The following is a 12,645-nucleotide window of genomic DNA, read 5'->3' on the forward strand; positions in this document are numbered from 1 at the left end:
CTCCCCCCCCCCCCCGTCCTGTCCTGCTGTGTGTGGCTCCCCCCCCCCCCGTCCTGTCCTGCTGTGTGTGGCTCCCCCCCCCCCCGTCCTGTCCTGCTGTGTGTGGCCCCCCCCCCCCCCCGTCCTGTCCTGCTGCGTATGTGGCTCCACCCCCCCTGTCCTGCTGCGTGTGGCACCTCCCCCTGTCCTGTTCTGCTGCGTGTGTGGCTCCCCCCCCCCCCCCCCCCCGTCCTGTCCTGTCCTGCTGCGTGTGTGGCTCCCCCCTGTCCTGCTGCGTGTGTGGCTCCCCCCCTGTCCTGCTGCGTGTGGCACCTCCCCCTGTCCTGTTCTGCTGCGTGTGTGGCTCCCCCCCCCCCCCCCCCCGTCCTGTCCTGTCCTGCTGCGTGTGTGGCTCCCCCCTGTCCTGCTGCGTGTGTGGCTCCCCCCCTGTCCTGCTGCGTGTGGCTCCCCCCCCGTCCTGTCCTGCTGTGTGTGGCTCCCCCCCCCCCCGTCCTGCTGTGTGTGACTCTTCCCCCCCCCCCCCCCCCGTCCTCGCGCCATCGCTGTATGTCCCTTCATCTCCGTTGTCCCGGCGCAGCAGCTTATTAAGGTAATGAATAGGTGCTCCATGCCTGTGACCACTCAGCACAGGGGAGGAGCTGCTGCATCAGGACAACAGAGATGCAGGGATGTGCAGTGATGGTGAGTATGATGCCACAGCCGCCGGCTCCTGCCGCTGTTCCGCCACTCTCCTCCCCTGCAGGCTTTTTGGACAATGACTCGTGTATAAGCCAAGGGGGACATTTTCAGCACAAAAAAATGTGCTGAAAATCTTGGCGTATATATGGTAATCCAAAATAAACTAAAATACATTCTAATACAAATAAGACAAGAAATAGAAAAAAATCATTAACATGAAATACCTAGTAATGGCACATAAAATGGCGGCGCAGATTCAAACCAACAAGGAATCTTGATCCTAGATTAAAAATCCAAAATGCTTCTCTAGCCGCCTTATGTCTCTTCCTCGTGGGAGATCCCTTACTCTTTCTATGCCATATACCCGGACAGAAGTAATCTCTCTGACACATAATAAAGTGCTTGGAAACAGATTAAATATTTCTATTTGATAAATTGTTGGTGTTTGGAAATATCATTTATATGTATCATTTGCTGACATATGATCAGCCGCTGTCATCAGGCTCCAAGCGATACTTTGTCTTTATTGAGTGTTGGCCATGAATGTTGAGGAAAAAAACACCTCCACTTCCCTCATGAGTTTGAGGAAGTAAAGGTAGCTGGGAATTTCTTTTTCTGACTTCTAATTAATCCACTCCTGTGTCTGTGACCAGTCTCCCTGCTGCCCCTCCCTCCTGTTCACACCTGGCCTGATTCATGTGCAGTTACCGTATATACTCGTGTATAAGCCGACCTCATCTCATTTTTCCACAAAAAACTGTGAAAACTTATTGACTCGCGTATAAGCCTAGGGTGGAAAATGCAGCAGCTACTGGTAAATTTCAAAAATAAAAATAGATGCCAATAAAAGTAAAATTAATTGAGACAATACTCAATTAATTGAGTCCATACAAAATACGCCCCATATAATGCTGCACAAAGGTTAATAATGGTCCCATAAGATGCTCCATAGAATAATATGCCCCATATGCTGCTCCATAAAGGTTATGGCCCCATAAGATATTCCATAGATTATGCCCCATATGCTGCCCCATAAAATGCTCCATAGATTATGCCCCCATAAAATGCTCTTTAGTTTATGCCCCATATGCTGCCCCATAAGATGCTCCATAGATTATGCCCCATATGTTGCTGCTGCAAATAAAAAAAAAAAAAAAAAAAAGACATACTCGCCTCTCGTCGCTGGGGGCCAGTTGCCAGTGTCCTGAGCAGGTGGGAACACTGACGTGCTATGAGGGACAGGTGCCGGTGTCACCGCTGGCTCAGGACCCTGGCACTGGCGATATTTACTGATCCTCGCTCCATCGCTGCGCACTGCTCTGTCCTCCGCGTCCTCTGTCAGTGACTGTTCAGGCAGAGGGCGCGGCGCGCGGTAACTACGTCATCGTGCCCTCTGACCTGAACGTCACAGACAGAACGCGGAGGACAGAACAGCGTGCAGCGATGGAGCAGGGACAGGTGAATATCGCAGATACTTACCCCCTCCTGGAGCGGTCTCTGCAGCGCCTGTGTTCTCCCACGGTCTCCGGCAGCTCTTCCTTCTTTCAGCGGTACCACGTGGTACCGCTCATTGAAGTCATGAATATGCGCATATTCATGACTTTAATGAGCGGTACCACGTGATCGCTGAAGGAAGCAGCCTGAGACCGTGGGAGAAGCAGGGGGGCTGCAGAGACCGCGCCAGGGGGGCCAAGTATGATCTGACACCCCCGCTTTCCCTCCCCCGCTGTCCCCCTGGTGTATATGACTCGCATATAAGCGGGGGGGGGGGTGAAAATCTCGGCTTACTCGCGAGTATATACGGTAACTTGTTATAAACTCAGAGTCATTTTGGCGAAAATGTTGAAAATTTCGCAATTTTCCAACTTTGAATTTTTATGCCCTTAAATCACAGAGATACGGCACACAAAAAAACTTGATAAGTAACATTTCCCACATGTTTACTTTACATCAGCACAATTTTGGAACCAAAATTTTTTTTGTTAGGAAGTTATAAGGGTTAAAAATTGACCAGCGATTTCTTATTTTTGCACCACCATTTTATTTTTACGGACCACATCACATTTGAAGCCACTTTGAGGGGTCTATATGATAGAAAATACCCAAAAGTGACACCATTCTAAAAACTGCACCACTTAAGGTGCTCAAAACCACATTCAAGAAGTTTATTAACCCTTTAGGTGCGTCACAGGAATTTTTTGAATATTTTAAAAAAAAAAATGAACATTTAACTTTTTTCCACTAAAAAAGTACTTCAGGTTCAATTTTTTTTATTTTACTAAGGGTAACAGGAGAAATTGGACTGCAAAAGTTATTGTGCAATTTGTCCTGAGTACGCTGATACCTGTTATGTGGGGCGCATGGCAGGCCTCAGCAGGGAAGGAGCGCCGTTTGACTTTTTCAATGCAAAATTGGCTGGAATTGAGATCGGACACCATGTCGCGATTGGAAAACCCCTGATGTACCAAAACAGTGGAAACCCCCCACAAATGACACCATTTTGGAAACTAGACCCCCCCAAGGAACTTATCTAGATGTGTGGTGAGCACTTTGAACCCCCCAGTGCTTCACAGAAGTTTATAACATACAGCCGTACAATTAAAAATCATATTTTTTCCACAAAAATGATCTTTTCACCCTCAATTCTTATTTTTTTCAAGGGTAACAGGACCCTAAAAGATATTGTGCAATTTGTCCTGAGTGCGCTGATACCCCACATGTGGGAGAAAACTACTGTATGGGCACACGCCGGGGCTCGGAAGGGAAGTAGTGACGTTTTGGAATGCAGACTTTGATGGATTGGTCTGCGGGTGTCATGTGCTCGGAAGGGAAGCAGCGCCATTTGACGTTTTTGGCTGGAATTGAGATCGGACACCATGTCGCGTTTGGAAAGCCCCCGATGTACCAAAACAGTAGAACAGTAGAAACCCCCCACAAATGACACCATTTTGGAAACTAGACCCCCCAAGGAACTTATCTAGATGTGTGGAGAGCACTTTGAACCCCCCAGTGCTTCACAGAAGTTTATAACGCCTGGGCGTGAAAATAAAAAAAATCGTATTTTTTCCACAAACATGATCATTTAGTAACCAATTTTTTCATTTTCCCAAGGGTACAAGGAGAAATTGGACCCCAAAAGTTGTTGTCCAATTTGTCCTGAGTACGCTGATACCTCATATGTGGGAGAAAACTACTGTATGGGCACACGTCGGGGTTCGGAAGGGAAGTAGTGACGTTTTGGAATGCAGACTTTGATGGATTGGTCTGCGGGTGTCATGTGCGTTTGGAGAGCCCCTGATGTACCTAAACTATTGAAACTCCCCACAAGTGACCCCATTTTGGAAACTAGACCCCCTAAGGAACTTATCTAGATGTGTGGTGAGCACTTTGAACCCCCAAGTGCTTCACAGAAGTTTATAACGCCAGGGCGTGAAAATAAAAAAATCATTTTTTTCCACAAACATATTTTTGCCCAAAAATTTTTATTTTCCTAAGGGTAACAAGAGAAATTGGACCCCAAAAGTTGTTTTGCAATTTGTCCTGAGTATGCTGATACCCTATATGTGGGGGTAAAACACTGTTTGGGCGCTTGGAAGAGAAGGAGCACCATTTGACTTTTTCAACGCAGAATTGGCTGGAATTGAGATCAGACGCCATGTTGCATTTGGAGAGCACCTGATGTGCCCAAACAGTGGAAACCCCCCAATTATAACTCCAACCCTAACCCCAACACACCCCTAGCCCTAACCCTAATGGGAAAATGGAAATAAATACATTTTCTTTTAGTTTTATTATTTTTCCCTAACTAAGGGGGTGATAACGGGGGGTTTGATTTACTATTTATGGCGGTTTTTATATTTGGCAGCTGTCGCACGCTAAAAGACGCTTTTTATTGTGAAAATAGTTTTTGCATCACCACATATTGAGAGCTATAATTTTTCCGTATTTTGACCCACCAAGTCATGTGAGGTCTTATTCTTTGCGGGACGAGTTGACTTTTTTATTGATACCATTTTCGGGTACGTGACATTTTTTGATCGCTTTTTAGTCCAATTTTTGGGACGCAGAATGAACAAAAACCAGCGTTTCATGAATTTCTTTTGGGGAGGTGCGTTTACACCGTTCCGCGTGCGGTAAAATTGATAAAGCGGTTTTATTCTTCGGGTCAGTACAGTTACAGCGATACCTCATTTAGGTCTTTTTATATGTTTTGTCGGTTTTTTGCAATGAAAACAATTTTATATAAAAAATAATTATTTTTGCATCGCTTTATTCTGCGGGCTATAACTTTTTTATTTTTTTGCGGATGACGTATGGCGGCTCGTTTTTTGCGGGACAAGATGACGTTTTCAGCGGTACCATGGATATTTATATGTGTCTTTTTGATCGCGCGTTATTGCACTTTTTGTTCGGTGGTATGATAATAAATCATTATTTTTTGCTTCGTTTTTTATTTTTTAAGGGGTTCGCTAAAGGGGTTAACTAATGGGACAGTTTTATAGGGCGGGTCGCTACGGACGCAGCGATACCAAATATGTGTACTTTTATTGTTTGGGTTTTTTTCAAAAAATGAATTTATTATGGAATATTATTATTATTTATTTTTTTTTTTTTTAACTAATTTATTTAGCAATTTTTTTAAAAATTATTTTTACTTTTTTTTTTTTTTTTTCTTCTTTTTTTCTTTATTACATAGTCCCAGGTGGGACATCACTGTCCTGTGACATCTGTCACAGGCAGTTCTGCAGACTTCCTCATGCCTGCGCTTTGCAGGCAGTGAGGAAGTCAGCTCCCTACAGGCCCCCGAAGGCCCCCGTCGCCATCTTGGATCCGGGGGCCTGTAGGGAAGGAGTCCCCCACAGCAGCGCTGCACATTGCGCTGCCGTGGGGGGCTCAGGAAAGCACGGAGGGAGCCCCCTCCCTGCCGATGCTTCCCTTTAACCCCTGGTACACCGCAATCGTGTTTGATCGCGGTGTACAAGGGGTTAACGTGTCGGGGGCGGTCCGTGACCGCCCCTGACACATTGTGCCGGGTGTCAGTTGTGATAATCAGCTGACACCCGGCCGCGATCAGCGGCGCTCACCAAGTGGGCGCCGTTGATCGCATTAGACGTACTATCCCGTCCTTGGGAATTAAGTCCCAGGGCACATGGATGGGATAGTATGTCTAATGGCAGAAAGGGGTTAAGGGTAACAACAGAAATATCCCAGAAGTGACCAGAAGGTGCGACTATAACCACTGTGTTTAAATGTACTAAATTTCTTTCTATTTCCTGTACACTTACTCTCATCATGCTGAGATACGCTCTAACGGTTTTGGCGCCATTAATCCTCACTCTCCTTCGCTATCCATAAACCCCCAGCACCCTCTACCCAAGTAATAATCTCTCTTCCCTTCTTGCCTCCCCACCTGACCTCCTCCGCTGACCTGCTCCTCAACCTCAGATCTCTCCTAATAAAACACAAAACATGTCGCCAACTCTCCTTCTCCCACCTGCTCTGCCTCTCTCTGCTTCTCCTCACTGCTGGCGACATATCTCCCAATCCTGGACCCCCACAGCTCATACCTTCCATTATTGCCCCCTTCTATCGCTCCTTACCCAATATAAACACCCAAAATCTTCCCTCAAATCTGCCCTTCACGCCTACCACCCTGCTCCCTCTCTGGATCACTCTGGAATGCCCGCTCCGTCTGCAATAAACTCCATATGATTCACAACCTCTTTACCTCTCACAATTTTTTCCTTCCTTGGCCTCACTGAAACATGGCTGACACCCTCTGACACCGCCTCCCCTGCTGTGCTGTGTTAGGGCGGCCTCCACTTCACCCACACTCCTCACCCTGGCAACAGACATGGTGGAGGAGTGGACCTTCTCCTTTCTTCCAACTGCACCTTCAACCAAATCCCATCTCTTCCCTCCCTTATTCTCCCCTCTTTTGAAGTCCACTCTGTCCGCATCTACTCTCCCTCCAACCTCCATGTAGCTGTCATATACCGAACTCCGGGCCCGACCACTGCCTTCATTGACCAATTCTCCACCTTGCTCCTTCACTTTCTCTCTGCTGACATTCCCACCATCATCATGGGTGACTTCAACATCCCCATTGACACCCACCAGTCAGCTTCCAAACTCCTGTCCCTTACTTCATCCTTTGGACTTACTCAGTGGTCCTCCTCAGCCACCTACACAGACGAACGCACAATAGACCTGGTCTTCACCCGTCTTCTCTCTTTCTAACTTCACAACCTCCCCTCTCTCTATCTGACCACCATCTACTCTCTTTCTCATCCCTGTCCTCCTCACCTGTCACCCATGTCCAGCAACATGCGCACCTCCGCAGAAACCTCGCACACCTAGACACTTGCACACACTCTGACTCTATTCTACCACTGTCCTCCATATCTTCACGACACAGACACTGCCACTAGTTTCTACAATGCCACTCTTGCATCAGCCATCAACTCGGTCGCCCTTGTCATGCATAACAGAGTGCGACGAATCAATAGACAACCCTGGCACAATAACACCACTAAAAAGCTTCGGCAAGCATCCAGAATTGCTGAACAGCGCTGGAAGGAAATGCACTCTCAAGACGACTTCACTGCACTCAAACAAGCAACACTTGCATTCAAATCATCTCTCACCTCTGCTAATCAGGCCTTCTTTACATCCCTTGTATCTTCCTTATCCCACAACCCTAAACAGTTGTTCAATACTTTTAACTCCCTTCTCTGCCCACCACTGCCCCCTCCAACTTCCCTAGTCTCTGCTGAGGACTTTGCCACACACTTCAAAAACAAGACCAAACACGGCAAGTCTTCATTGTTCAACCACCACAACCCCTTTGTATACCAGACCAATGCCCAAACCCCATAACCTCCCTATCTAACATCACTGAAGGGGAGCTTGCTCATCTTCTCTCCAAATCACACCTCACCACTTGTGCACTCGACCCCATCCCACCTCCTCCCCATCCTCATGCCGAGATCTCAATCTGAGCATGTGCCACCCCTGGCGGCCATTTTCATGGAGGCCACCACATCACAGTAATGGATATGCGGGGGGCCCTGGGCTTTCACAAAATGCCGGCGAAGCCCTTCCGCACCACAGAGCAATGCAGGTATTTTCACCCGCAGTGGCGCACATCGGAACACCCCTCTCATACCAGCCTGCGGCTTGCAGCAACGCGCCACTCTTGCCTCCTTCAGCAGCGACCCTGGAACCCTGCTCCACCTTGGTCGGTAAGGTATATCCGCATTATAAGATGCACCCCCATTTTCCCAAAAAAATTTTTTGGAAAAAAGTGCGTCTTATAATCCGAAAAATACGGTAATCACTTGTTAAAAAGGAAAAATAGAAATTTATATTAAGTGGAAAGAGGGGGGAATATCTACACAAGAATATAATGCTCTCTGCAGGGCAAACGTTAGAGTAGAAGCAACTCTGTCCTCCTTTATATGGACTGTAGATATAGTGTCTGCTCAGCTCTTAATTGTACTATATGTTGGTTGGCTTTAACCACCTGGCGGTGGATGGTGCAAAGGGATTAAAAAGCTGAGCATCGGAAATACTGATCTTATACAGTAGAAATTTTAAAGTTATATGCTATATATTGTAATTTCCATTTTCCAGGTCATTTATAGAAAATCCGCAAAATGTCTACATTGTGGAGATGGCTTTTTTTTTCTCTTTTAGAATGGGGTTTCATTTGGCATTGCTGGGAATGAAGAGGAAATTGTATCCAATGTTCTATTCTTCATTCACACCAGTGAGAGATGGGACACATTTCTCAATAAAGTTGTGATTCCCCCACATATCCTATGGATATGCCATACATGTCTGAGTTGGTAATTTCCCCTTTAAGAAAAGTTTCATGTTCTCCTTTTTAATATTTTACAGCTCCGGAACCTTGCCTTTAAGAAAATTCCACAAAAGTCTTCACACACCAGTGGTGGGTCTCAGCAGAATTCCACAGTACACAACCTGCCTAAGGAGTCTCAAGAAGAAGATTGGCAGCAGTGGCGACAGAAGGATGAACAGGTACCTGAATATAAGGCCATGCTCACATAAGCATTCTTGGTTCTCTGTATTTACAATATTGAAAATATCTTGTACCCGAAAGGTCATATAGTAAAAGCAAGTGTACATATACAGCTTCACTGATATAACTAAATATTGGGGTTGTCACATGGACAAAAGTTCATCATTGCAGAATGACACACAGATGATGTCCCGCCAGCCCTAGCTAATCCAAAGCTGAGCTGAGGATCCTGGAGGCTAAAAGAATCTGAGAGCTTACCCCTAGCAGCCAGAGACTAATTACCTGGCTGACTACAGGAGTCCTGCTAATCTTTCCCCTCATTTCTACTGATAACTTTTTGAGCTTACCTAAGTAAATCACCAGTGAATTACCAGAGGCCAAACATATAATCGAAAAGTCAGTTTATATGTCTGGCGCCTGATCAGATGCCATCGCTCGCTGCAAAGATGAAAGTAACAAGCAGGGAAGAGTAGCATTATAAATACAGACTAGTTCCTGCCAGCGGCATCAGTAGAGAATGCAGCCTCTCCATACAGGTCTCCAGTGGCCCCATGGGATCTCAATCTGGTCCTGGAAGCTTTAAGAGATTCTCCCTTTGAACCTCTCCGGAAGGTTTCCATGTCCTTCTTGTCCTAGAAGGTGGTATTTCTTGTAGCTATCACTAGAGTTGAGCGACTTTGGTCGGATCGGGTTTCGTGAAACCCGAATGAAACAAAATAAGTTTCAGATGAAACTCGTCCGACTAGAGCAAAAAAAGTCGGAGTTTCGTCCGACTTTTATTTCCCATTGACTTGCATTGGGGTCGGGTTTCGGACGAAACTCCGACTTTGTTTTGCTCTAGTCGGACGAGTTTCATCTGAAACTTATTTTGTTTCATTCGGGTTTCACGAAACCCGATCCGACCAAAGTCGCTCAACTCTAGCTATCACCTTTTCTTTTATTTTTCCACCGCGCTTCACAGTTTTTCACACATTATCATCACTGTCCCCGATGGGGCTCACAATCTAAATTCCCTATCAGTATGTCTTTGGAATGTGGGAGGAAACCGGAGTACCCACGCAAACACGGGGAGAACATACAAAATCCTTGCAGATGTTCTCCTTGGTGGGATTCGAACCCAGGACTCCAGTGCTGCAAGGCTGCAGTGCTATCCACTGAGCCACCGTGATCACCTCTATCAGACTTGTCTCAGAGCTGGCGGCTATTTCGTGTCGCCCTCCTTTTTTGATTCTTCACCAAGACAAGGTTGTTTTGCAGCCTCCCCCTTCCTTTTTTCCCGAGGTGGTGTCCGCCTTTCACTTAAATGAGGACATAATCCTTCCTTCGTCTTTCGTCTTGTCCCGCTCCAACGCATCCTCTGGAGCGATCTGTCTGAATAAGCTAGACCTGGTCAGGGCGATAAGGGTCTATCTGGCTACGACCGCCCCCTTCAGGAAGACAGACTCGCTTTTTGTCGTTCCAAATGGCACGAGAAGAGGCCTGCCGAACTCTAAGTCTTCAATCGCCTGCTGGATCAGAATGGCAATTCTGGAGGCCTACCGGGTTAAGAAAAGAGTGCCTCCTTCTGGTATTAAGGCTTACTCTACCCGGGCAGTGGGTGCCTCCTGGGTGTTGCATCATAAAGCATCAGCCATGCAACTGTGCAAGGCAGCCACCTGGTCCTCTGTTCATACCTTTTCAAGGTTCTATAAGGTCCATACCTACGCTTCAGCGGACGCCAGCCTAGGTAGAAGAATTTTGCAGGCGGCAGTGGTGAATTCTCTGACCTGAATGAAGTACCTGTTTTTTCTCCCTCTCCAGGGACTGCTTTAGGACGTCCCATGGTTCCTGTGTCCCCCAATGAAGCAATAGAGAAAACAGGATTTTTGGTTGCTTACCGTAAAATCTTTTTCTCGGAACCTTCATTGGGGGACACAGGAACCATGGGTGTGTGCTGCTGTCACTAGGAGGTTGACACTATGTCGTTAAAAAAATGTTAACTGTTAATCCTGTTTTTTGATTCATCGTCCCTTCAAGATGGAATAAATAAGGACTGTAATAAGACTTCTGTTCCCAGATTGCTACATGGTGGTATTGGGTCTGAAAGATGCATACTACCATGTTCCAATTCATGTAGTCCATCAGAACTATCTAAGAGTGGCTCTATCCATGGGAGGGGACAAAAGACCTTTTCAATTCAGAGCCCTACCCTTTGGCCTCTGTAGCGCCAAGGGTATTTTCAAAAATTGTGGCAGAGATGATGGCTCATATTCGAGAATAAGCCATGCTGATCATCCCATATGTAGCGCCGGCGTCTCTTCCTCCTGTCCTCCTTCCCCGGCAGAGGACAATTTACTCACCACCGTGGCCCCTGTCTAGGGCACTGTGCTTGGAGGGGGCACGTGCACTTCCCTAAAATGTCCCCAGTCAATAGCTGGTGGACTCCTACTATTTCAGGCACCTCTTCCAGCATGGACATGCCTGAGCAACGGTGTTTGTAAGTCTAACGCGCTTGCTAATTCTCAGGTCCAAGTACTGGTATCATACTGCTCATCAACCGTGCCCACCTACCTGCATGTCCATCAGCCGTGCCTGCCGACACCTGTCTATGAATATACCTGTTGTGGCCGTCAGTACCTGTGTTAGTTGTGCCAGCTACTCTTTCAGCCAAGCCTGTCTGTACTTGCCCAGTCTGCCATCCCTGCCTTGAGTCTTTTGGGGGTCAGCTGCCATCTACCCAAGGTCTGTCCTGGTGTAGCACCTGGCCCACCTCCTTCGTCTCTCCTCGAATCGCGGTGTCGTCTACTGCCGTGTGTCCTAGGTCAGACTTGGTGAGGTACCTAGTGCACCCCTCCAGGCTTTCCTTGTGTCACGGCACATTGGTTCCACCACCTAGCCTGTTACACCTGGATGTTTTTTTTCATTATAGGGAGGTCAGTAGAGCACTGCATCACCTAACTTCTAAGACTCAGGACTATCTTGGCAGAGATGAGATGGCTGTTAAATCTGGAAAAATCAAGGTTAAAAGTGCAAACCTTTTCTAGATATAATTTTGGCCTTGACTACCCAGATGAGATCCAGAAGAGAAGAAACACAGGATAATGTCCTTGGTGTGCTTTTCAGTAAACAGGCCAAACATGCCTCTTAGGAGGGCTATGTCCTTAGTGGGGTCCCTGGCATCATATATCCCTGCAGTATTATGGGCTCTCTTCCATTCCCGTCAACTACAGTAGAAGTGTTGAGAGAGAAAAAGCGATTAGTAGGGCATTTGGAAAGAAAAATAAATCTCTCCTTAACATCAACAGACTCCATGCTGTGGCGGTAGGGCCTTTTACACGTAGCGATATCGCTAAAGCGTCACCGATTTTGTGACTCAACAGAGATATCGCTAGCGGTCTCACCACATGTGACACTTGCCTCCGACCCCCCCCTGGATATCTGTGATCGCACAAGAACTTCCTGGGCCGTTTTCTTCTCGCTGGCATCCTGCAGGCGCCGACGAGCGACTCATGGACGCAGGAGGAAGTCGTCATTATCACTGCGTGTGACAGGTAACGACCGCCGAGCATCGTTGCGTCGCTGGTGAGATATGCCTGTTTGGCAGCTCACTAGCAACCATTTAGCGATGCACCAGAGATCCTGACCGGGTCGTATCGTTGTCGGGATCGCTGGTGCATTGCTAAATGTAACCGGACCTAGAGCAAATCTATCAGAAGGGGTTCCCTGGGTAACTCCGATAAGCGATACTACAACAGATGCAAGCGCAACTGGATGGGGGGCACATCTACAAGTGTATAGTCTAGGGTGTGTGGATGAACCAGGAAGAAAATGGGTATTAGACCTACCGGTAATGATGTTTCCAGGAGTCCATCCTGACAGCACCATGGAGGACGTCGTCCTCGTAAATGGCTGCACATCCAGTTGGAAGAATGTCTCAAGTGGGG

At 47.1% G+C, this 12,645-nt stretch overlaps 1 protein-coding gene across 1 annotated transcript in view; it reads left to right on the forward strand.

Moving 5' to 3' along the window:
* Positions 1 to 12,645, forward strand: part of GKAP1 (G kinase anchoring protein 1) — a 65,704-nt gene that overhangs the window by 8,535 nt on the left and 44,524 nt on the right. Inside the window, exon 4 of the mRNA XM_073546026.1 lies at positions 8,581 to 8,721. Coding sequence (XP_073402127.1) covers positions 8,581 to 8,721 — 141 coding nt within the window. The remainder of the gene's footprint in view (positions 1 to 8,580; positions 8,722 to 12,645) is intronic.

This window comes from Dendrobates tinctorius, unplaced genomic scaffold (assembly GCF_039654945.1).
Source record: "Dendrobates tinctorius isolate UK_male_01 unplaced genomic scaffold, ASM3965494v1 ptg000144l, whole genome shotgun sequence".
NCBI lineage: Eukaryota > Metazoa > Chordata > Amphibia > Anura > Dendrobatidae > Dendrobates > Dendrobates tinctorius.